Source organism: Thamnophis elegans, chromosome 12 (genome assembly GCF_009769535.1).
Source record: "Thamnophis elegans isolate rThaEle1 chromosome 12, rThaEle1.pri, whole genome shotgun sequence".
In the NCBI taxonomy this organism is placed as follows: Eukaryota; Metazoa; Chordata; class Lepidosauria; order Squamata; family Colubridae; genus Thamnophis; species Thamnophis elegans.
In genome coordinates this window covers 11,780,712-11,805,917 of record NC_045552.1, presented here as the reverse complement: position 1 = coordinate 11,805,917, position 25,206 = coordinate 11,780,712, and the positions used below count along the sequence as shown (strand labels likewise).

Genomic DNA, 25,206 nt, shown 5'->3' with positions numbered 1-25,206 from the left:
AGGCCTAACATGGCAAAGCAAAGTAGATGCCTAGTCAGAGCTCTTGTGAGGGTGATGTTGTCATGAAGGTTTTTCTTCCTCCTTTGACTCTGTCATTTGGGTGTAACTTGACGGTTGGCCTGGTCCTTAGTGACATCACTTAGCTTGCATGAGAAAGGCTGTGAGGGTTGGGCCCTTAAGCCCTATTCTTATTCCTTCGTACTTGACATCTTGTTGACAGCACAGAAGAGAGCTTGGGTTTGTGAAGTGACATTTTAGGTTGATCATGCAAGGTAGGCAGAAGAGACTACAAGACTTTGTATTCCCCATCAAAACTGATGAAAATTTATCTCAGTTGTGGTGAATTTGAACGTAAGTTTCTGCCTCGTAAAAGAAAGGGGCTATAAGATGTATCTGGTTTGCTGCTGGGCATAATACAGCAGCCAACCCAATGGATATGAAAAGCTTGCAAACAGGATGCAAGGGTGCTAGTTTTTTTTTTTTTAAAACTGCATGATCTTTGATTTGGAGTCTAATATGCACCTATCAGAATTCGTGATAATTTGCAGCCAATCTTCTGTTAGTGCCATAGTCCCCTTTATGCTCCAATTGATAGATTCACAATATCTAGTGTTTAGTACATTCCACAGCTATAATTGTGCAAACAAGTATATTTTTCTGAATAGTCACGAATCTTGTGTGTCGCTTCATTAAATTCACTATTTCAATAGGAAGAAAAGTGTTTCTCTACTTTTTCCTTTCTATTAATTTCTCCCTCGCTTTTTTTTAGTTTGTCCTTTCCTTGCCAATGGCTCTTACCATCCTTGCTTAGTGTAAACAAGTACTGTATGTAGAACTTGGGAACTGAAAGATTCCATTGTTCTTTGTCTCTCTTCATCTATGCAGTTTTTGCGCTACAGACCAAGCAGGCCTTCATTAATAATGGTATATACATTTTCCTTACAAGTTACATTTTCCATTACAACCAATTGCCTGACAATTATGCATTTCATGCCACCTGATTCAATACATTCTAAGATAAAATTCTAATCCCTGGGAAATATATTTTACTATATGTCCCCAAACTATAGCCTTTTCATAACTCCAGATCCGCGGGCCTTGTGATATAGCAGGGGTCTCCAACCTTACAACTTTAGTCCTGGCAGACTTCAACTCCCAGAATTCCCACCCAGCTTGCTGGAGGGTGAAATCCACCAGGCTTAATGTTGCTAAGGTTGGAGACCCCTGCATATAGGAACTGCATGGACACTCCATATCCTTAAGTATCCCTAACAAGTTTAAAACCAGGAAAGGGAAAAAAATCTATATCAACTTTAAAAAAAAAAAAAGAAACCTCTTAGCTCTGACCTTGTGCTTTATCGTCATGCCATTCATTGCATCTTTTTAAAAAATATATATATATTCTGATTATAGTTCCCAACTATCAAAATGTTGTCCCCTCCAGAATTAAAACCCTCAAAAATGGCTTGAAGGCATCCTGTGTGAATGACATGGATCATAGAATACACCTCGGAATTCATTGCAATGGGCAGATTAAACAGAAAGCAAGTTTGAAAGCTTGCAGAGCTAGTAAGGAAGAGTCATAGTGTTTGGACTACAGTCCTCAACATACAACAGTTCATTTAGTGACTGTTTGAGGCTACAGTGGTACTGAAAAAAGTGAGTTACAGTCATTTTTCACCCTTATGACCATTGTATTCTCCCCATGGTCATGTGATCAACATTCAGATGCTTGGCAACTTGACTCACATTTATGACGGTTGCAGTGTGTGTCACGTGATCCCCTACTGTGACTTTCTGACAAGCAAAGTCAATGGGGAAGCCAGATTCGCTTAACATCCGTGTTACTAATTTAGCAACTGAAGTGACTCACTTAACAACTTTTGCAGGAAAGGTTGTAAAATATAGCAAAATTCACTTAACGGTCTCGCTTAGCAGCAGACATTTGGGCTCAATTGTGGTCGTAAGTCAAGGACTACCTGTAGAGAACCTATATCAGTGATGGTGAACCAAGTGCCCAAACCACAACGCACATGCATGTGTATGCGTGTGCACACCAGAAACCCGAAGACCAGCTGGCCGGCACGCACATGTCTGTGTTTTGACCGTTTTTCGGACCGTTTTCAGATTGTTTTTCAGGCCATTTTGAGGCCGTTTTCCAGCGCTCTAGCACCCTCGGAGATCAATTCGCCGGCCTCCATGTGCACTCTGGAAACCAGAAGAATAGCTGGCAACTATTAATAGCAATAGCAGTTTGACTTATATACCGCTTCATAGGGCTTTAAGCCCTCTCTAAGCGGTTTACAGAGTCAGCATATTGCCCCCACAGTCTGGGTCCTCATTTTACCCACCTCGGAAGGATGGAAGGCTGAGTCAACCTTGAGCCGGTGAGATTTGAACCGCTGAACTGCAGCTAGCAGTCAGCTGAAGTGGCCTGCAGTACTGCACTCTACCCACTGCGCCACCTCAGCTCTTCTTAATTATTTTCTTTATTATTAAGATCTTTATTTCCCTCCCCATGCCACCTCAAACATATCCATTAAGATGTAACCTCCTAGCTCTTCATGAAATATGCTGCTGGTGATATAGTACTACTGGTAGCAATGGAACCTCCAAGCAACTTGCTTGTACCATCCCGCTTCTCCTGGAAACGCATGAGCATCTGTTCTGCGGAATGTGTCAGGACCCAGAGGTAGTCCACCCGCATTTTCTATTTCCTCAGGGCAGTTACGTACGGGCGGCAAGGGGTATCTCTCATAAAGAGCTTTCCTTATTTTGCAGAACACGGGAATAAGAACAGTTGTAGGATGTGCTAGTAGTGACGGTTGACCAAGACTCAAACCAAATGAACTTCCAGGCAATAATTTTAATCCATCCAGCATGGATGAGAGTCTCTCTCGGGCTCTCATTGCTTGGATATAAAAGAGACTCACCTGGTCTCTTTTATATACATTTCACTCCATGCTTCTTTGTCTCTTAGAACTTTCGCCTTTGCTGTAACTGTAGAATTTTTGCAGGATGAAATATGTATAATGTACACACACCCATATTTAAATTGTTGGAAACATCATAAATTATACTTGGTGTGTGTATGTATCTACAGTTATAGCAAAGGCAAAGTGTGTGTGTGTACGTGTACACACACACACACACACACACACACACACACACACAATTTATTGCTGCATCTCATCTATGCATACTTGCAGGGGAAGAACCGCCAAGCAAAGGTATCCCAACTCACATTTGTTTCAGCTAATAACGTTTTATGTGCTGGTTGCTTGGGGAGAATCATTTACTGTCCTCTGACATCCAGGTGAATGGCTACCTCAGTCTAGCAAACGTTGATTGAAATAAAATTTGCCCAACATGTTTAGTCACACTGTAATTCTCAACTCACAGCCGTTGTTCGTGACTGTTCAAACCGGAGTGGAAAAAAGTGACTTATGACTGGTTTTTCAACAACTGTTGCAATCTCCCATGCTCAACGGATCGAAACTCAGGTGCTTGGCAACTGGCATGTACTTAGGATGGTTGCCGTGTCCTGGGATCATGTGATCCCCTTTTGAGAAGTTCAGTCAGCACGTTACTAACTGAACAACTGTAGCGATTCACTTTTAACAACTGTAGCAATTCACGTAACGACTGTGGCAAGAGATGTCATAAAATGAGACAAAACAATTGTCTTGGTCAGCAATGGAAACGTGTGGGCTCGGTTATGGTTGTAAGCAGAGGCCGAGTCAACTGTGGAACTCGAAATGAGTTGGACTTCGGCTCTCAGAATTGATATTATCCAGTATGTGTAATGTCAATATTTCAGGAAGAGAATGTGCTTGCTCTCAGTTCTTCTTATGACTGGCTTCAGAAACCTTTGTGCATATGAGTTTGAAGGCTGTTTCAGTAATAATCTTCCTTTGAGTGTTGAATTTTCCTGTGGTTTACAGCTAGGAGCTTTGATTGCTAGGCAGAAGTTAAGGAGCAGAAAGGAAATTTTTCCCTCTTAATTTTTCGTGCCAAAGAATGGATTGTCTGTAATCCATTCATTAGCCTAAACCCATGATGGCACGACCTATGGCATATGTGCCACAGGTAGCACACAGAGCCCTCTCTATGGGCATGCCAGCCTCAGCCCAGCTCCACCCTGCATGTGTGTGTGCCTCCCACTGACCAGCTGGTCTTCGGTCTCTGCCATGCATGAGCGGGGGGGGGGGGGCAAGGAGCACACAAGGGGGATGTGTATGTGCATGCATGGGGGTGGGGCGCATGCGGGGGAGAGGGGCGCATGGGTGGGGTGCACGCACGGGAGGTGCTCGCATTGCATTGTGGGGCCTCGGGCAGCGTCCCCGTACCCCGTCTTTTTGGCTTCTAAGTTGGTGCAGGAAGCCGTGCATGCTTTGCCACGCATGCACGGGAGACAGGGCGGGTGGGGTGTGTGTGTGTCACGCACGCATGCATTGTGGGTTGTGCTTTCGGCACGCAGCGATGAAAAGGTTAGCCATCACTGGCCTATACAGTAGCATTAATTCTGGTCAGCATGGATGAACTCCATTTGCCTTGGCATTTTCTTAGCTTATTTCCCCCCCCCCCCATTTCCAAGATGCATAAAAGTACAGAACCATGAATGGGTTGAGACATTCAGCAGCCTTTGTCAGCTCAGACCTGTACGCAAGAGTGAATGAATAACATTCTTGCACTATATCCCTCTTTGTGGTGTATCAGGGTTGCAAGGTGGATTAGTTGGAAGCTGGGGTGTCAGCCATGCATTACGCAATTAATTGGTGCACTGAACATGTACTATCTAGGAACATTCTGGTAGAAATGGGCTTCTTTTTGTTCCAGGGGCGGCTTCTTTGAGAGCCTGGTGAAAACCGCAAGTTCCTGCAAACCCTTCTCTGGAGAATGAATTTAAATAATAAAATAAAATAAAGTTGTATTTCTCCCTCCCCGCCCCCATCCATAATCATCTGACTATAGAGAAGTTGGTTGATTCCTTTTAAAGAGCTTTTTGTCAGCTGAAATTGCTCCAAGGACTGAGCCAACCAGGGTGGATAAAAAATCGATGATTTAAAAAAGTAATTTTAAAAATTGGATTTTTTAAAATTTAAATCAGATTTTTTAAATCAATTTATTTTAATAAAATGCTTTTAGAGTAAAAATCTATCCAAAGATAGTTTTCTATTTAAGATACACTAATCATTTAGTTTGTCCAGCATGAATGGAGCTTAGTTATATAGCGTGAGGCTATATATTCTGCAATATTGGGACTGTCAGTGAGTCAACAGCTGGACAGAGGAGGAGCCGCTGCGGGACAGAGATGATAGCTGCTGTTTAAAAATTATAATTTGAATCAAGTTGATTGAAATCAAGCTTTTTTTACTAGTGATTTAAATATCGTTGATTTACATCGATTTCAATCAAATCCACCCTGGAGCCAACCCACCTGTCTTATACAATACAATACAATACAATACAATACAATACAATACAATACAATACAATACAATACAATACAATAGCAGAGTTGGAAGGGACCTTGGAGGTCTTCTAGTCCAATCCCCTGCCTAGGCAGGAAACCCTATACCGTTTCAGACAAATGGCTATCCAACATCATCTTAAAGTCTTCCAGTGTTGGGCATTCACAACTTCTAGGGGCAAGCTGTTCCATTGATTAGTTGTTCTAACTGTCAGGAAATTTCTCCTCAGTTCTAAGTTGCTTCTCTCCTTGATTAGTTTCCACCCATTGCTCCTTGTTCTACCCTCAGGTGCCTTGGAGAGTAGTTTGACTCCCTTTTCTTTGTGGCAACCCCTGAGATATTGGAACACTGCTATCATGTCTCCCCTAGTCCTTCTTTTCACTAAACTAGACATACCCAGTTCCTGCAACCATTCTTCATGTGTTTTAGTCTCCAGTCCCCTAATCATCTTGGTTGTTCTTCTCTGCACTCTTTCTAGTGTCTCCACATCTTTTCTACATCGTGGTGACCAAAACTGAATTGCAAGTGTGGCCTTACCAAGGGATTATAAAGTGGTATTAACACTTCACGTGATCTTGATTCTATCCCTCTGTTTATGTAGCCTAGAACTGTGTTGGCAGCTGCTGCACACTGCTGGCTCATATTTAAATGGTTGTCCACTAGGACTCCAAGATCCCTCTCACAGTTACTACGTTGAGCAAGGTACCACCTATACTGTACCTGTGCATTTCGTTTTTCTTGTCCTAAATGTAGAATCATACTCTTTTCACCATTGAATTTCATTTTATAGATAGTGCCCAATGTTCAAGTTTGTCAAGATCCTTCTGTATCTTAAGCCTGTCTTCTGGAGTGTTGGCTATTCCTGCTGGCTTGGTGTCATTTGCAAATTTGATGAGTTCCCATGTATTCCCTCATCCAAATCATTGATAAAGATGTTGAAGAGTACTTGGCCTAAAACAGAGCCTTGGGGTACTCCACTGCATACTTCCCTCCATGTAGATGCAGTTCCATTGAGGACTACACGTTGAGTGCGGTTGGTCAGCCAGTTACGAATCCATCTGTTGGTGATACTGTCTAATCCACATTCTTGTACTTTATCTAGTAGTAGGTTATGGTCTACCTTGTCAAATGCCTTACTGAAGTCCAAGTAAACTATATCGACGGCATTCCTCTGGTCCACTAATTTTGTCACTTTGTCAAAGAATGCAATAAGATTAGTCTGGCATGATCTGTTTTTTAACAAACCCCTGTTTGGCTTTTGGGTATTACTTTGTTTACTCCTAGATGTTCACTAATTCGTTGCTTGATTATCTTTTCCAGAATCTTTCCTGGTGTTGAAGTCAGGTCTATAGTTTCCTGGATCTCTTTCTTTCCTTTTTTGAAGATGGGAACTACATCAGCTCTTTTCCAGTCCTCTGGCAGTTCCCCGGTGCTCCAGGATCTCTGAAAGATATAGTTCAGTGGTTCTGAGATCTCATCTGCCAGTTACTTCCGAACCCTGGGGTGTAATCGTCTGGCCCTGGTGATTTGTACTCATCTAGGGTAGACAGGTGCTCACTTACCATTTTCTTCCCTATTTCAATTTGTGTTCCTAATCTGATTTTTGTGGTGCTGTTTTGATAGGTTGGACTGTTTTATCCTTTGTGTAAAGACAGATGCAAAAAATGAGTTAAATAGTTCTGCTTTCTCCCCTGTGCTTGTCACTTTCTTGCCACTTTCTCCCAGCAATGGACCAGTTGTTTCCTTAAACTTTTCTTGTTTTTAACATTTTGGAAGATGCTTTTGTTGTTGTTTTTACTTTTGTGGCAAGCCTTTCTTCATTATGAGCCTTAGCTTTCCTACTTCATCTTTACAGGCTCGGGCTATTTGCTGATATCTGCCTTAGTTATGTCCCCCTCTTTCCACTTTTTATACTTATCTTTTTCTCTTTCAATTTGTCAGAGAGTTCTTTATGCAGCCATGCTGGTTTCTTTTGGGAGCTGTTATTTTTCTTCTTCATTGGTATAATGCTAGAAGGGCTTTTGTAATCTCATTTTTCAACATTGCCCAAGCTTCTTGAATTGTTTTCCCCTTGAGGATTCTCATCCATGGAATTCTTCCCAAGCTGTCTCTAAGTTTATTGAAATTAGCTCTCTTAAAGTCCAAGACTCTAGTTTGACTTTGTTCTACTACTTGTGTTTGCATAATGTTGAATTCCAATATTGCATGGTCATTTGCCCCAGGGTTCCTATGGCTTCAACACCTTCTATCATTCCTCTCTGTTAGTGAGAATGTCCAATATGGCTGATCCCCTTGTTCCCTTCTCTACTTTTTGGGAAACAAAGTTGTCTGCTAGGTTCTTTTGGAACCTGTTGGATCTTCCACTTGGTGCAGAGTTTGTTTCCCAGTTGATGTCAGGGTTCCACCACAAATGCACGCACAACAAAAGCGCGCCTGACTAAACTGCGGTGTCTAAAGCGCGGTGACAAAACCGCACGACGAATGAGCGACTAATTAGCCCTAAAGCGCGCCGACAAAAGCGCGTCGACAGAAGCGCGCTGTAACGTAACCCTCAACCTAACCCTAAACCTAACCCTAAACCTAACCCTAAACCTAACTGTAAATCTTACCTTAAATGAAATCGCGCTGTTGTCGGTGCGCTTTTGAAATCGCGGTTTTAGCGCCGCGGTGTTGTTGGCGCGCTTATGACGTTCGCGCTTTTGACGGGTCACGGATGTCAGGGTAGTTAAAAAAACCCATTACTATTGTGGTGCGCTTCCTACATACCTTAGTTAGCTGACTTACAAAAAGTTCATCTACTTCCTCTGCTTGGTTGGGTAGCCTGTAGTATAGACCTATGGCAATGTCATTCCCCCCCAACCTTTAATATTGATCCAAACGCTTTCAAGATAATTAATATCTTGCTGATATGTAATAAGAATACCTGCAAATTAGTTGCATCTTGCCTTGAATTTCAATAGGGAAGGAAGATAGGATATAAATATAATAAAATCATTTCATGCGCACACCCCCAAACAAAACAATAAACCAGGACTTCTGCTTTATTAAATGGTATTGTGCCCCCATAGCCTATTCATTCACTTCCTCTCCCTGAGTTGGTGAACATCCTGCCCAGCTGAATGTTAACAAGAACCTGGGATTAAGGTTAAATATGTCTAAAAAGCCAGATTTTGTAAAATAACCGTGATCCCTGGTTTATAAATCTTCTTCTTTGTAATCCCTGGTTTAGAGACAATATTGTGCTAAATGTATATGATTACTTTATCCATTTACTGTCCATGGTGCTTGCCCAAGGATACACTGTGCAGATTATAGTTTAGTAAGCCAAAATTCCTAACTTGTTCGGTATGACGGCACATCATTATGTATGGATCTATCGATCAGAATACAGAAGACAATAATAAAAACCGCCTATAACGTAATAGAGCAAGTAAGAAAGAAAAGGCAGTTCCTATTTCTGTATCATCTCTACAGATCCATATATCCTGTTCTCAATTGTGCTCTTTTAGTAAAAATAATGCTGTCTGGGGAATTGAAATCCACAAGTCTTAAAGTTGCCACAGTTGGACACTCCTAGCCTAAACCCACTTGCCTTTCTTTGTTTTCCCAAATCCCGCCATTCAGGGCTTCTAAGGGCTTCCAAATTGTTTCAGAAAGAAGCCTGGCATCTTTCTGCCATCATCATCGTCAGGCTAGACCCAGGATGGCGAACCTGTGACATGCGTGCCAGAGGCGGCACACAGAGCCCCCTCTGTGGGCACACGCACCATCACCAGCTCCTCTTCTTGTTTCTGAGGTGGCGCAGTGGTTAAATGCAGCACTGCAGGCTACTTCAGTTGACTGCAGTTCTGCAGTTCGGCTGTTCAAATCTCACCGGCTCAGGGTTGACTCAGCCTTCCATCCTTCCGAGGTGGGTAAAATGAGGACCCGGATTGTTGTTGGGGGCGATATGCTGACTCTGTAAACCGCTTAGAGAGGGCTGAAAGCCCTATGAAGCGGTATATAAGTCTAACTGCTATTGCTATTGCTATTCTGGCGCACAGATAGCACTGGCCACATGAAGTCCAGCTGTCCAGTATGCATGCCCACACCGGAAACCCAAAAACCAGGTGGCTGGTGCATGCATGTACACTGGCCAGCTGGTCTTTGAGTTTCCGGCACGCATGTTCTGATTTGGGCACTTGGTGCCGAAAAGTTTCGCCATTACTGAGCTCGACTTTTATTTCTTGACTGCTGCTTTTAACTGCAGGATCCCTCTCCCTTTCCTGTGTTTGTTTTTCAAGTGATCCACATGTCCCTGGCCAGAAGAAAATGCTGACAGCTCTTTCTGTCCCGCGCTGAACAATAAGCTCTACTCGGCACCCTGATTGGATGAGCCGGCGGGAGAGAAAAGTTGGAGGCATTGTTAGCCAGGCAGGACTCAGTTTTATGTGTATTCCTGTTTTCAGATCCCTCTGAGTGACCTTCCTTACTGGTGGTCCCATTACCAGTGGTTCACCAACTGGAGAGGGCTACTGTTGATTAATGCATCTGTTTTGGAGATGAAGATCTGGTGTAGCTCGCAGAAATAGAATAGAATAGAATTCAATTCTTTATGGCCAAGTGTGATTGGACACACAAGGAATTTGTCTTTGCTGCATATGCTCTCAGTGTACATAAAAAGAAAGATACATTCATCAGGGATCATAAGGCACAACACGTAATGATAGTCACAGGATACAAATAAGCAATCAAATCATACTAGGAAACAATATAAATCGTAAGGATACAAGCAACAAAGTTGCAGTCATAAGTGGGAGGAGATGGGTGATAGGAACAATGAGAAGATTAATAGTAATGCAGACTTAGTGAATAGTTTGACAGTGTTGAGGGAATTATTTGTTTAGCAGAGTGATGGCATTCAGGAAAAAAACTGTTCTTGTGTCTAATTGTCTTGGTCTGCGGTGCTCTATAGCATCGTTTTGAGGGCAGGAGTTGAAACAATTTATGTCCAGGATGCGAGGGGTCTGTAAATATTTTCATGGCCCTCTTTTTGACTCGTGCAGTGTAAAGATCCTCGATGGAAGGCAGGTTGGTAGCAATTGTTTTTTCTGCAGTTCTGATTATCCATCGAAGTCTGTGTCTCTCCTACTGGGTTGCAGAGCCAAACCAGACAGTTATAGAGATGCAGATGACAAGACTCAATCATTCCTCTGTAAAACTGTATCAGCAGCTCCTTGGGCAGTTTGAGCTTTCTGAGTTAGCACAACTGGCCATTGCCGTATTATTTGCCGTGCACTTTTAAGGATAGCACGGAAAGACAACAGGTAATCCTTGATTTACAAGTCCATTTAGTGATCATTTGAAATCACAAAAGGAGTGGGGGGAAAAGTGACTTGTGATGACAATTTTTCACCCTGATGACTGTTGCAGCTTCACGTGATCAAAATTCAGAGGCTTGGCAAGCTTAACTCATACTTACGACGGTGGCAGTGTCCCCAGGGTCACGGGATCCCCTTTTGCAACCTTCTGACAAGCAAAGCCAATGGGGGTGGGGCGATGGGGAAGCCAGATTCTCTGAATAACCCCGTGACCCATTTAATAGCCGCAGTGACTCACTGAACAACGGTGGCAAGAAAGATCGTAAAAAGGGGGCAAATTTAACTTGACAAAATGTTTCACGTTTGGGCTCAATTGTGGTCGTAAGTTGAGGACGACTTGTATTTAAGAAACAGCGGGGACGGTCGTCAACCTTACAGCTGCGAATGTAAAGATGCAACAATCCACAAAGAGCACACGCAGGGGACTAAAGACCGTACGGGCAAAGTACCAGCGGTCAGCTTAATTTCGAAAATTGGATTTTTGTTAAGAATTTCCCTTTGCTGAAGAGAAAGGCAGAGGTGAGGCTCTCGCCTGCCTGCCCTTCCCTTCCCTCTGACCCTGCGAACAGCTGCGTTTGACTGCTTTGCCATGTGATCTTTAATCTTGAGAGAATATGACCTCAAAACAGAAAAAAGAAAGCTGCTCACTTCGCCACCCCTCTTTTCTTCCTTGATTTTCCGCAGAAGCCCTGCCAGCTTTCACTGAATTCGAACCTGATCTCAGCATACTTTAAAAAAAAAATTGCCATCTGTTTCCCAGGTGCTGCTACCTTGACTACGTCTTGACCGTTGGGTCTGAAATCTAGCGATTTATCACGGATCGCCTGTCAAAAGGGAAAAAAAAGAGTTTTCAGTCTCTTTGTAGAATTATTTTTTCTCTTTGCTGTTGAGGCACGGCGATTGTTTCGCCCTCCGTTTTCAAAACTTAACACCTGCAGTCTTCCTTTCTGAAACTGAGGAGTAATCACAGGCATTCAAATCTATTAAAAGCTTCTGCATTTTTAGGGGCTGGCGGGGGGGGGACGGACATCAGACAGTTGCCGTGACTTGGGCAACTTTTCAAATCTAAATTATAAATAATAAAGGCAATGCAGATCTAATAAAGTTCCATGCAGAATTGTCAACTTCATCCTTCCTTTATAATAGATTCAGTCTGCCGTGTGTGTGTGTGTGTGTGTGTGTAAGTGTGTAAGAGATCCGTGTATTTAAAATTGCCAACATTTTCTGCTGGATGTGCACATGGGTCTAAGGGTATTTTCCCTATTCTTTCCCCATGGGGAAAGGTAATCCCATCAAAAGCCATGGTGGCGCAGTGGTTAGAATGCAGTACTGCAGGCTACTTCTGCTGATTGCCAGCAGTTCAGCAGTTCGATTCTCACTGGCTCAGACTTCCATCCTCCCGAGGTTGGTAAAATAGGACCCAGATTGTCTGGGGGCAAGATGCTGACTCTGTAAACTGCTTAGAGTGGGCTGTCAAGCGGTATATAAGTCTTAAGTGCTATTGCTACCCAAAAGTTGTTCCTGTTTCAGTAAATTTCAGTAAATTTGCAATCATCCAGATCATGGTGTCCCAAAGGTGCGTTTTCAAGAGGCAACTGAACTCTTTCTTTGTTTTTCCTTGAAGACGTTCGCTTCTCATCAAGAAGCTTCTTCAGTTCTGGCTGAATTGGGACTGATCACTCTGAATGAGAACTGAAGAAGCTTCCTGGACGAGAAGTGTAATGTCTTCAAGGAAAAACAAAGAAAGTCCAGTTGCCTTTTTGAAAAGTGGGGGGACATTTCATTTTCAGTAATGCTGGGCTGGGGTGTGTGTGACTCTGACCGCATTCTGCAATGTTGCCTGTGATAAGCATGGCACCCCCTCTTTCTGTTGGAATGACCATGGTTACTTTTCTTTCTCCTGGCAGGAAGAGTTCTTGGGCTTCCATTCAGAGGACGACGCTTTTCAAAGCTCGCTGCGTGCTGCTCTAAGATCTAAAAGAGGTAAGGAATCCCTATAGGCATCGATGGGTGGCTTGGGTCCTATCTGGCAAACAACAACTTCAGGGTTGGGCATGGGCCAAACACAAAAGATTCTCGTGAGAATCGCCTGGCCTTCTCACTTAATATCTTTGCCAGCATTCCAATATCATCAAGAATAAATCAGAGTTCAAGGCATAGCTTTCATCAAAGTTCCAATTTAATAAGAGAGACATGTTGGTACAAACTGTGGAAACCCGAATCTGAAAGCTTCCTGGGTTTCCACCCAGTTGAAAGTTCAAAACCTTGCCCCCACACCCACAAGCCCATCACATGGTCCAATCTTCCACTGCCACGCTGGCAAATCCACCCACCCAGTTCCAATCAGGCTCAGAGGTGCGGAGACAAAAATTGACCTTGGGCTTCTAGAAAGGAATGTTTTATTATGACAACAACACATTCTACAATTCTACTCCTTACTATTCCCCCTCCCAATTACCCCACTAATGAAACAGCATAGTAAAATAATGGAGAGTGTGGCAGGCCAAAGATCCCCCCCCTCCCAGAAGTCCATCACATGGTCCAATCTTCCACTGCCACGCTGGCATTTCCACCCATCCACTTCCGGTCAGCAAGGTGCGGAGGACAAAGAATGACCTTGGGCTTCTAAAAGGAATGTTTTATTTTGACAACAACACGTTCTGCTCCTTATGATTCCCCACTAATGAAACAGCATAGTAAAATAATGGAGAGTGTGGCAGGCCAAAGATTCTAAAAGGAATATGACTGTAGGCCTCACAATCTTCCTGTGGGGTTTTAGCGTTCTTGTCCAGAACCTCATGGGGTATCACTTGAGAGCACAGCAATAGTTGTCAATCCTGCAAAGTGATAATCCCGTGTTACTTGACATTTATGCCTTCAGTTAATTTTGAGTCTCCCACAGAGTCCCCCCTGCTGATGGGATTGTGTATGGGAGTTGTGGTTTAGTGTGCTGTGGGAACTAGCCCATCACACTCACCATAAGATCGTTTCTTTATAGCCGTGATGGGGAACCTGTGGCACGTGTGCCAGAGGTGGCACGCAAAGCTCTCTTGTGTGTACGTGCGCCGTCACCAGCTGCTCTTCTGGTTTCCGGTGCACGCCTGAGTGCCGGCCAACTGGTCTTTGCATGCACCAGAGTGCCAGAAACCCAAAGACCAGCTGGACAGCACATGCAGGCATTCCGATTTGGGCACTCGGTGCCAAAAAGGTTTGCCATCACCGCTCTATAGTACAGTGCGTTTTGTCCATTTGAGTTTAGGGTCAAAAGGTACACTGTATTCAGCCAAACTATAGTCTATGTATGTATGTATTGTAACGTTCAAAGGCTGATTCCCAGATGGAATGTGATCCCGTTTTGTTTTTTTTAAGTCTTCATGTGAAAGTCTTCGATTCCGATGCTGTTAAGTCTGAGTTGGATTTTTTAAAGAAATAATATTTACTCATTTTGAAAGGCAAGTTGCTGTCCCACACTTACGTGGCATCTGACTTCCTTGTAATTGGATATGTGGTATTGCAGTATAGGAAGGACGTTGTTCAGAACAGGCCCCAGAATTCTTCTGTTTTCCAGCAGTTGTGTCCATGCCCAGTAATCACACTAGTTACGACACTAGAAGCAGTAGCTTTTTTAGTGGGTCTAATACAGTGGTGGGATTCAGCCAGTTCACACCTATTCGGGAGAACTGGTTGGTAACTTTCTAAGTAGTTCAGAGAACTGAATGTTGGGAGAAATCTCCTTTTGTTTTTTTCCACTTTACAGGGCTAATCCTGTAAGGAAGGCAGGAAGGAAACATTCTGGTGTTGTTTCTAGCCTAATCTTTATTGCCCTGCTTACAGAAACTGCCTCTCCGGTTAACCCTTATTACATTGCCACAGCTAAGGTGAAGCACCCATCGACCTGAGTGACCTTGAGTTGGCCACGCCCACCCAGTCACATGACCACCGAACCCCACCTACCCAGATGGTCATTAGGGCAGAGAACCAGTTGTTAAATTATTTGAATCCCACCATTGGTCTAATACTAGGATTTTTTATTTTGGTATGAATGTGGAAGGATTACTGTTACTTCCAAGGACTCTGATGCTGACATTTTTTTAAAACTCACTTCTAATGTAATTTATGGATTCTTCTAAGGTTCTCCAGTTTTATGGGATTCCCAGTATTTTAAAACCTTTCGTGACAGCTTGGTTTGGGTTGTATGACTCCCTGCCAGATGTGCAGTTTTCCCTTTGATTCCCTTCCTGTCAATCTGCTTTCTTGACCTCTCTTCATTAAGGTGTCTGCTGTTCAGAGCATTTCTCTGCTGCCTCTGACCGGTTAATTATGAAGTTTAAATATACTCACAGCCTCCACATAGGTTTTCTTAGGATATTGTAATTTCATTCAATGTAATCATTCCTTTTTAGAAAGAAAGCCCATTTTGAATGTTCCACAAGATTTCCAACTTATAGTACAGTGTACATTCTATCAGTAGGAGGATGGGTAGCAGTCCATTTATTATAGGTGATGAGGCAAAGTACCTTTCACAATATTGTACAGGTAGTCCTCAACTTATGATCACAATTGAGACTCAAATTAATAAGGTGATTGTTAAGTGAGCCATGCCCAATTTTACAATCTTTTTTACCACTGTTGTTAAGTGAAACATTGCAGCTGTTAAGTGACACGTGTGGGCATTTAGTGATTCCAGCTTCCCTCACTGAGTTGGCTTTTAGGAAGGAGGCTGGGAAGTTCACAGATAGCACTAACACTTAGACTTACATACTGCTTCACAGTGCTTTACAACCCTCTCTTAGCGGTTTACAGAATCAGCCTTCTGCCCCAATCTGGTCCTCACTTTACCCACCTTGGAAGGATGGAAGGCTGACTCAACCTTGAGCCCCATTAACATCAAACTCTGGCAGTCAGCAGAATTAGGCTGCAATACTGCATTCTAATCCCTGCAGCACTACAGCTTCCTTCCTTCTCCTCATTTTCCTTCCTTCCTTCCTTCCTTCCCTCCCTCCCTCTCTCCCTCTCTCCCTCCCTCCCTTCCTTCATTCCAAGCAATTGCAACTCTAGACTTATAGATCACTTCACAGGCTTTACAGCCCTCTCTAAGCTGTTTACACAGTCAGCATCTTCCCCCAACAATCCAGGTCCTCATTTTACTGACCTTAGAAGGGTGGAAGGTTGAGTCAACCTTGAGCCGGTCAGGATCGAACTCCTGGCAGTGGGCAGAGTCCGCCTGCCATACTGCATTACAACCACTGCTCCACCATGGCTCCTCCAAATGGTAACCCTATGACCCTGGGTAACCATGCCATCATAATACATGCTGATACCAAGGGTCAGAATTTTGATCACCTGACTACGGGGATGCTGCGACCCGTTGTAAGTGTGAGGACAGTTGTAAGTCACATTTTTTCACATGTTATAATTTGAATGGTCACCAAACCAGCGGTTGCAAGTTGAGGACCACCTGTATGAACAGAATAGGGCAGGGGTATCAAACTCAAGGCCCGTGGCCGGATCCAGACCGCAATGTGGTTGGATCTGGCTCGCAGAGCCATCCTGGCAAATGTAAGGAGCCAGCCTGCATTGCTTTGGCCCAGTTTACCCAATGCGAAGAGGAAACATGCCAGCAGTTTGGGGAGTGGTGTCAAGCTGGCTACTCCCACCCAGTCGGCCACACCCCCATCCCATCCCGAGGTCAACCACAGCCCCGATGCAACCCTCAATCAAATTGAGTTAGGGCAATCTTCAACTGGCAATGGACAGTTATTTGGGCGGATTCTGTCGGGGGGGGTTGGCAGTGATGAGCAGTTTGCCGTTTGACCAGCAGTTTTGTGAGTGCCCCCTCCCCCTTTGTAGTTGAGCCATGTTTTTACCGCTAAGATTTCTCTCTCTTTCCACAGGTGCCTCTCTACTATCGCATGGTAGGAGGAAGAGGGCATTTGCTGAGGACTCCGTTTCCAAAAGGTTGGTCAAGCAAAAGGCAGTGGAATCCCAGCGAGATCGTATGGTGAAAGCTTTGGCCGAGCTGCTTCAGAGGACCAAAGGGACTCCAGGGAGGATAGGCCGGCAAGCCTCATCGGGTCCAAAAGTGCTGAAGGTGCTTCCTAAGCAGACTCAAGCTGACCCAGAACCTGCTGACCCATTAAAAACCACCGCTCCTCCCCTTCTTCCACCACCGACGGAGAAGACTCTCAATTCCACTGCCTCACCCAGGCCACGAGGCCGGCCACGTGGCTCCTTCAGGAAGAAACCGGGTACCAGACCTCCTCCCAAGAGCACCAGCACCTCCTCTTCCATCCCGGAGCCGAACAATAGCATACAGCTGCCCTCGTCGTGCGCAGAAGAGATCAGCGCGTCTTCTGAACCGTCCGAAGCATTGAAGAAACCACCGCTCATCCTCAAGTTCTTCTCCAAAGCCAGGAGGCATAAATCTGGCCAGTTGGTGGTGACTCACGTCCGGCTAAAGACCCACGGTCACCGAAGGGGCCGGAAGAGGAAGTGGAGTGTGGTACCCGAAAAGAAGCTCTCCCCGCTTCCTTCGGAGGCCGTCTCTGAATCGGAAGCGGTTTTGTCGGAACCGGATACCTCTGACCCCGAGCCCAAACAGAAGGAATCCCCCGCTCCACATTTGCCCTCAGAGAACCCTGCCCCCGAAGCGTCTCCTCGGCCCAAATCCCCAGTCTCAAAACCAGAGCCACAACTGGAGGACGTCGTCCAGGAACTGCAGCCAGCCCCGGAGACCCTCGTCCCAGAACCGGACACCTCCATCCCAGAACCAAAGCCTTCTGTACCCGAAGGTGATGCTGTTCCTTCGCCCAACCAGGTATCTTGGCAACAGGAGCCCCAGCAGCCCTGTCCGTCGAGCGACGGAACAGCCTTCCTTTCCGAGAAGGGCCTTCTAGGGTTGCCCTGTCTATAAGGGCACGGTGTTTGAAACGGGGCCGTGGGCGGCGCGCAGCAACTCAGCCGTTGCCAGGCAAGGTGAGGGAGGATGCCGGGGAACAGCTCAGCAGTCTGGTGTCGCTGGCTCCGAGGAGGTCCCGGCTCTCAAGACCACCTTCCTCAAAACATCCGTCAGTTCATCATGCCGGTGGTGAGCGCTCCGGTCGTCCCGTCTCATTCGGACCCCCCGCCGCTTCATGGATGAGATTCCGCAGAAGGCAACCAAGCTTTTGGAAAGCCCTGTCCCTGATGGGGCTTTAGACAAGCAGGAAGCTTCTCTGTTGCCATTGCAGGCCCCCACCCAGCAGCTGAACCCCTCAGTCCCCGGTTCTCCAGAAAAAGACCCCTCTAGGGCCCCTTCCTCCCCATCTTCCCCCGGCGGGCTCCACATAACTTCCCCGGCCTCGGGTCTGCCTGAAAAACGGCGGTCCATCCTTCGGGAGCCCACATTCCGGTGGACCTCACTCAGCCCCACTTTGTCCCCCAAAGATATGGGCAAGGCTCTCTTTCAGGTGCCCAGTGAGGAGGCGTCGCTTGTGCCCAGTGCGCCAGCCCCTGTCCCTTCCACCCCGACCAAGCGCACTCCCTTGCTACGGGCCCCCCAGTTTACACCTAGCGAGGCACACCTTAAGATCTACGAGTCCCTCTCGGTGTCTCCCGAAGAGTCTGACCTGGTCCCGGCTTCCCCCGAGGTCAGGAGGGAGCCCCCAGTGCCTCTGCAAGAAGCTACCTTGCTCTCCAGCGAGCCCGTGGTGACCCGCAGCGGGAAAAAGCTGGTGGGGAGGACCAACCACCTTGCTTTGCCCCACTTCACGGAGGTTCCCAAACCCCTAGAAGCTCAGAGCACGGAGCTCATCACCATGGAGGATGTCAATTCCCCTGGCGTGGTACACAAGCTGGCCATCCGGAGAGTCGTGCCTCCCTCCCCGCAAGTGGAGGAGCAAGAAGAGAAAGCGGCGGACAGTTCGGAGAGCGAAGCAGAGCCGGCAAGCCTCTCTTCGGAGGAAGCGAAGCCCCCCGTGCAGCAGCCCAAGCCCATCGTCACATCCCTCTCCAGCATGGATAAAGTTTACAGCCTGCTAACTCGTGCTAAGGTGCAGCTGTACAAGATTGACCAACAGAAGCAATTCAAATTCATTCCGGTAAGAGGAAACCCTCCGGGTTGAAAGATGTGGGTTTTTGGAATCATGGCAAGGGGTGGGGGCATGTCCACAGGGGTAGTTGGGGTCAGGTGCAAGAAATCAGGATCCAGGAATGAGGTCAAAAAGTCCTTGACTTATGACCACAAGTGAGCCCCCAAACCTCTGATGCTAAGTGAGGTATTTGTTAAGTGAGTTTTGCCCCCCTTTTCTTAGCCACAGTTGTTAAGTGATCACATCGACTTAAGATTTCTGAGAACTAAAGTTGTAACGCATGTGGATGTTACCAAGCTGAGGAAAGCTGTTTCAACTTACGTCTTGTCAGGGCTTGAGGCTCCCATTGCTAAAGTCTCAGGTTGTTCAAAACATTCTGATTTCAAAATACTTGAAAGGGATGTTTGAGGCATGAAACAAAGCTTCATAACCTGTTGTCTTGTTCTGCCTTTGGAGCAAACTTTGGCTCTCCTAGACCATGGAAATCCGGGGTGGGGGGAATGGAGTAAGAAGGGCACGTAAGAAATATGAAATATAAACACACAAATAAATAAATACAGGTAGTCCTCAACTTATGATTACAATTGAGCCGAAAATTCCTGTTGCTAAGTGAGATATTTGTTAAGTGAGTCCCCCCCCCCTTTTACGACTTTTCTTGCTGCAGTTGTTAAGTGAGTCGCTGCAGTTGTTAACTTAGCGACACGGTTGTTCAGTGAATCTGCCTTCCCCATGGACTTGGCTTGTCAGAAGGTCGCAAAAGGGGATCCCATGAACCCGGGACACTGAGACCGTCATTAATATGAGTCAGTTGCCAAGAGTGTGAATTTTAATTGCGTGACCACGGGCATGCCGCAAAAGTCATAAGTTGAAAAGCAGTCATAAGTCACTTTTTTCAGTGTCGTCGTAACTTTGAACGGTCACTAAATGAACTGTTGTAAGTTGAGGACTACCTGTACAAGTTTATTTCATGCTACTTATGCATAAGAATGTAAACTACTAACAATCCAGGCACATGGGCCCCAGATAAGAGTCAACAGACTTCAAGTGGGGCTGGACTTAGGTGTCTTAAGGGGGCATAGAGACTCCAGACAGATGATGCATTTGACCCCGCCCTCTGGCTCAGCTTGATCCTTTCCCACAGGGGATAGAGAGTTGTGTCTTTCGGGTTGTTGTTGTTGTTGCTTGAGCACAGCACACAGTTCGATTTTAATACCGAGCCGATGAATTACTCTATGAATGCACCCCAGGTTAGAAGTCTTGATATTTGCATTCTCTGTTTTGGAGAACTCTCAAGGGAACATATTGCACATCTGGCACTCAAAAGACTATAGAAGTGGTGCAGAATTTGAAGAATTGGGTTTATTGTCCTATCTTTATTTAAGTTCTGTCCCTAGGGGAAAAAAATCTAAAGGTTCTGAGATATTCTGAGCAGTAAATGAGAAGAATGGGGATTGGACAAGCTGCCGCCTACAGTTTGAAGTTGATAGCTACTTTGAGGCTGGCTTTATATTTTGCTCTAAGTCAGGCGTGTCCAACCGTGGCAACTTTAAAACTTGTGGACTTCAAATCCCAGAATTCCCCGGCCGGCCCAAGAACATGGCTGACATCCACAAGCCTTAAAGTTGCCAAGGTTTGACACCACCCCCACCCCCGCTCTACACCGTAGTAGCTTGCCTTTCTCAGACATGCTTAATGTGACCAGTGCCAAAGCTAGTGGTTACATGCACACAGTATGCCATGTATGACGACCATCAATCTTTTTTTAGTGTGTTTTTGTGATGCAGTTTTTTGTGATGTAGACTCAACTCCGGCCATTTGGTAAGCTTATGGTTGGGTTGTTTGGAAAATCCTGTAATTGGATTCCCACAGTTGCCAGGTTGAGTGTGCGATGTGAAGGGAGACGTGTTTTGTTTGGTTTTGGCTTGACGTGTTGTGTGAATACAGCCCATCTGTTGTTTATTCAATTAGACACAGTGAAGCATCGGGCAGTTTAGTGTGATTTGAGCACGCCCTTGGGACTCGGTGCGCCTGGCCATAGCTCTGTGCACCATGCTGTGTTTCATGGGAAATGACTGGTGCCACTGTGTTGAGAGACATCTCTGGAAGAGAAGCTGCCGTTGTGTTGGGAAATGGGCAGGATTGTTTGGGGAATTAAATATCGAAGGGGAGGGGGTCCCAAACCATGTGGGTTATTAATACTTGCGTCTTTTTCTCCTAGGGGTGTCAAAGTATCAAGGCCGAGGCCTTTGAGACTCCAAAAATCCCAGCTGAACAGGAGACGCCCGAAGACCTCAACACGACCGAAGACAAAAAAGAGGTTAGAAAACAGGTAATCGACTTGCAGCCCTGTGGCCCTATTCTAAATACAAAAGCAGAGGAAATCTGGGCGCTGTGCTTGATAACCTAGTTATCGTGACCCTGCTTCATGGTTTGTGGTTTAATACTGTGCGTGAGCTCAGCCACTCACGGGCCTGTCAAGCGCGACGTGGCTCAGCACGATGCATGGACCCCAGCCAAACCGCCGGAATAGTTTTGATGAACCAGCTCTGCTGCTTGTCACTCATGATAATGAGTGAAATGGAAATGATAATGACCGTTCTTCCTGCATGTTCTTGACAGGGCCAGGATTCCCCGGTGCAGGGCCCACGGATCAAGCACGTTTGTCGGCATGCCTCGGTGGCCTTAGGGCAGTCTCGTGCGATGGTGCCAGAGGATGTGCCGCGGCTGAGTGCCCTGCCTCTGCGGGAGAGGGAAGAGATTGCCGGGTCGCCCACCATAGAGGGTGAGTATTTGTGGAAGAGATTGGCTAACCACTCTACTTGTGCATTCTGGCCTCCCTTTGTCTCGCTGGGTAAACCTGTTTCCTGGGCAAATTGTCTTAATATGTAATGCCTCCTAAGCACATCATGAGGCAAAGCTTTTATTCAACCTTGGGGGGAATAAACAGAAAAAGACTGGAACATCTATGTAGGTTTTATTTTGACCAGATATATCTGTTTGTTTGTTTGCTTGTTTAGTTTGAGGGGTGGAGGTATCAACAAGAGAAGAAGAAGCAATATCAAAATACTGTATTTTTCAGAGTATAAGACGCACCTTCCCCGCCCTAAAAGAGCATGGAAGTGTTGGTGCATCTTATACACCAAATACAGCCATTTTTGGCCTCCTGAAGGCCTGCCCCTGCATCCCATTTTTGGTAAAAATGGGCCGTTTTTTGCAAAAACAGGCATTTTTGCCTTTTCCCAGCCCCCAGTAGCACTCTGCAGGCTTCAGCAGGGCTGGGAGAAGGCAAAAACGCCTCTGTTTTTGCAAAAAAACAGCCCATTTTTCTCAAAAATGGAGGCGTTGTTGCCTTCCCCCAGCCCTGTTGAAGCCTGCAGAGTGCTCCTGGGGGCCAAGAGGACAAAACCTTCTTTTTTCTTACCTCTTCGAAATCTTGGTGCGTCTTATCATCTGAAAAATACGGTATATAGTTTTGGATTCCTCAGTATGTTTACAAATCAGTATGAAGATCCCTGCAGGTAAAGGTAATGCTGATCATGTAGCAGGGGCCGTCTTGTTGACGACTTAGCAACTCCCTTTTGAAGATTGAAGTGTATTCATGAAAGTTTTTTGTTGAAAGTGCAATTTGAGCCTATATTAGGAACACCTTGCAAGCAGAGCTGACTCATTTTTTAAAAAAAAAAAACAGCCAGGCTCTAAGTCTCATGGTCTTGGCTCTTAGTTATATAGGGTTCAAATGGGGGTGGGGGTGGGGTGAGAATCTGAATTCCTCAGCTCATTGACCCCTTCATGAAGTTTCAGACTGTTCGACTCCCAAACATTTATTATATGAAAATAATTCAATAAATACGATTTTAACTTAGTACTGCTAGTACTACTACTAGTAATCAGGACTATTCAAGGCCAGTGTTGCTGGCAGCTGACTGTGCACCTGTGGGTAATGTCTCCCACCTTCAGGACTACTGTGTTATCCTGAAAATATGACCTACTCAGAAAGTAAGTCCTAGCTTGCTTTTTACACGTGCGCCCAAAATAAGCCCTTCCCCCCAATAAGACCCCGCACACTCCAGGGTGCACGGTAAAAATTAAGCTAGGGTGAGGAGGTGGGGGGGCGGGGTTGAGCTGCCTTACTACTTACCTTTGGATAGTTGTAGCCTGGCCTCACACACCTCGACCCATTTCTTCTGCAGCTGGCAAGGCTTTCCTGAAGGCCTCTGTAGCCAATAATAGAGCTCTGGATCGATCCGGAGCTCTGTTATCGGCTACAGAGGCCTTCAGGAAAGCCTTGCTGGCGAAAGTAGTTGATATAGGCCTCTGACAGCAAAAAGGAGGCTGGGGAAGCGACACATGTAAGAGATGAATCAGTGGACGACACCCCCACCCGGAAAATAAGACCTGGTGCCTTTTTTGGTGGAGAGAGAGAGGGAGGGAGGGAGGGAGAGAGAGAGAGAGAGAGAGAGAGAGAGAGATGATAGATAGATAGATAGATAGATAGATAGATAGATAGATAGATAGATAGATAGATTAGATAGATAGATAGATAGATAGATAGATAGATAGATAGATAGATAGATAGATAGATAGATAGATAGATAGATAGATGTAGGTAGGCAGGCAGGCAGGCAGACCATACATACAATACATACATACATACAGTACATACATACATACATACATACATACATACATACATACATACATATATGACGGTCTTATTTTCAGGGAAACATGGGTAGTGTGGCGATCTACAGAGGCTCCAGAAGATTAATTGACCCCAATTGACCTTCCATCATTTCTCAACTACCTCTTGACCTCCAGCCATTTATCAACCCCTTGGGTGGTCCCATTGACCCCTTGGAAGCCAATCTTGAACACCTTGGGGGTGCGGGGTCTGACCCTGATCTAACCTGTCAAGTCAGAATTGTACGTCAGCTAATAACCACAGGTTCATTTTAGCTGCAGTCTGGGATGGAGTTCAGAGAGGCTTACGGGATTAGGGATTGCAGCATCGGCCTTAACAGCCAGGTTAATGTTTGGCCTGTTTTACAGAGACCTCGTCAGCGTCTGAGAACGAGTGTGGCCAGCAGAAACAAGTGAAGCCGGATTCCGCCGTCAAGGCCACGCCGCCCCCTGTGCGTCGCCACGTCTCTCACCATCACGGCAAAAAGAACCGCATGACTCGCTGTGGGAAGTGCAAAGGATGCCTGAGGCTCCAGGATTGCGGCGAATGCATCAACTGCCTAGACAAACCAAAATTTGGCGGGCCAAACACTAAGAAGCAATGCTGCGTGTGAGTGTGCCTGAGAAGTCCCCAACTCCAGCCCTGACCGCTTGTCCACTCCTTCCGTTGCTTGCTGAGTGTTAGAAAGGAAAAGCGTTCAGGGTTTTACGCGTAGCCGAGAAGAGAGGCTCCACCTGTAGTTAAGGGTTTGTAAATGCTGATGCTACAGCGCAAACCCTGGCTGCAAAGTGTAGCATCCCCTCTCAACAGTCAGGAAGCAACTCTCTGCTCCTTAAAGGTAGGCAAGGCAACTCGGAGAAACTTGTAGCTACTTCGCTGTGCATCTTCGGAGGAGAATCGTAAGTCAGGGAGTCCGCAGATAGGGGACCACAGGCATTGACATAGTGATACCTTTGCTTATTGGTTTGATTTATATCCCGCTTTTCCTCTAAAAGCTCAAAGTGGCTTATTTAGTCCTCGTGCTATCAGTTTAATCCCAGCATGGACTAAGTGATGGCAACTGGACAGGGTCACTCGGTCAGCTTCCATTAAGTGTGGGTTTTATTACAAGATTCCCTTAACAGAGTTAATATCTAAACCCCTGATGGCGAACTTTTGGCTCGCGTGCTGGACGGGCCACACAGAGCCATCTCTCTGTTGCCCATTGCTCTTCCGGGTTCCAGCGCGCCGGCCAGCTGGTGTTGGGAGCACCAGTAACCGGAAGAGCAGCCGCCCAGTGCACATGCGCATGCCGGGAAGATGATCTTCCGGTTTCCAGCCCTCACATACGCACCATCCAGCTGGTCTTTGTGCTAACATGTGTGCCAGAAACTGGAAGACCAGGTGGCCGGTACTCACGCATGCACGAGAAACTGGAAGAGCAGCTGCCCTGCGTGCACATTCACACAGGGTGGCTGCTCTTCCAGTTTCCAACGCGCCAGCACACGCACGCTCCCATTTCAGTGCCGAAAAAGTTCACCAACACTCACCTAAACCAAGGGTGTCTAACCACATGACCACGGAGACGTCTTCAGACAGTGCTGGCTCTTTGGCTTTAAAACAGAGATGAGCATCGCCCCCCA

At 45.9% G+C, this 25,206-nt stretch overlaps 1 protein-coding gene across 1 annotated transcript in view; it reads left to right on the top strand.

Annotated features, from left to right (window-relative positions):
* The window catches only part of KMT2B (lysine methyltransferase 2B), a 77,165-nt gene that overhangs the window by 2,731 nt on the left and 49,228 nt on the right, over nucleotides 1-25,206 (top strand). Inside the window, 6 exon segments of the mRNA XM_032227095.1 lie at nucleotides 12,742-12,817; nucleotides 16,729-17,930; nucleotides 17,932-18,912; nucleotides 21,122-21,232; nucleotides 21,523-21,685; nucleotides 23,953-24,193. Coding sequence (XP_032082986.1) covers nucleotides 17,820-17,930; nucleotides 17,932-18,912; nucleotides 21,122-21,232; nucleotides 21,523-21,685; nucleotides 23,953-24,193 — 1,607 coding nt within the window. The 5' untranslated portion in view covers nucleotides 12,742-12,817; nucleotides 16,729-17,819.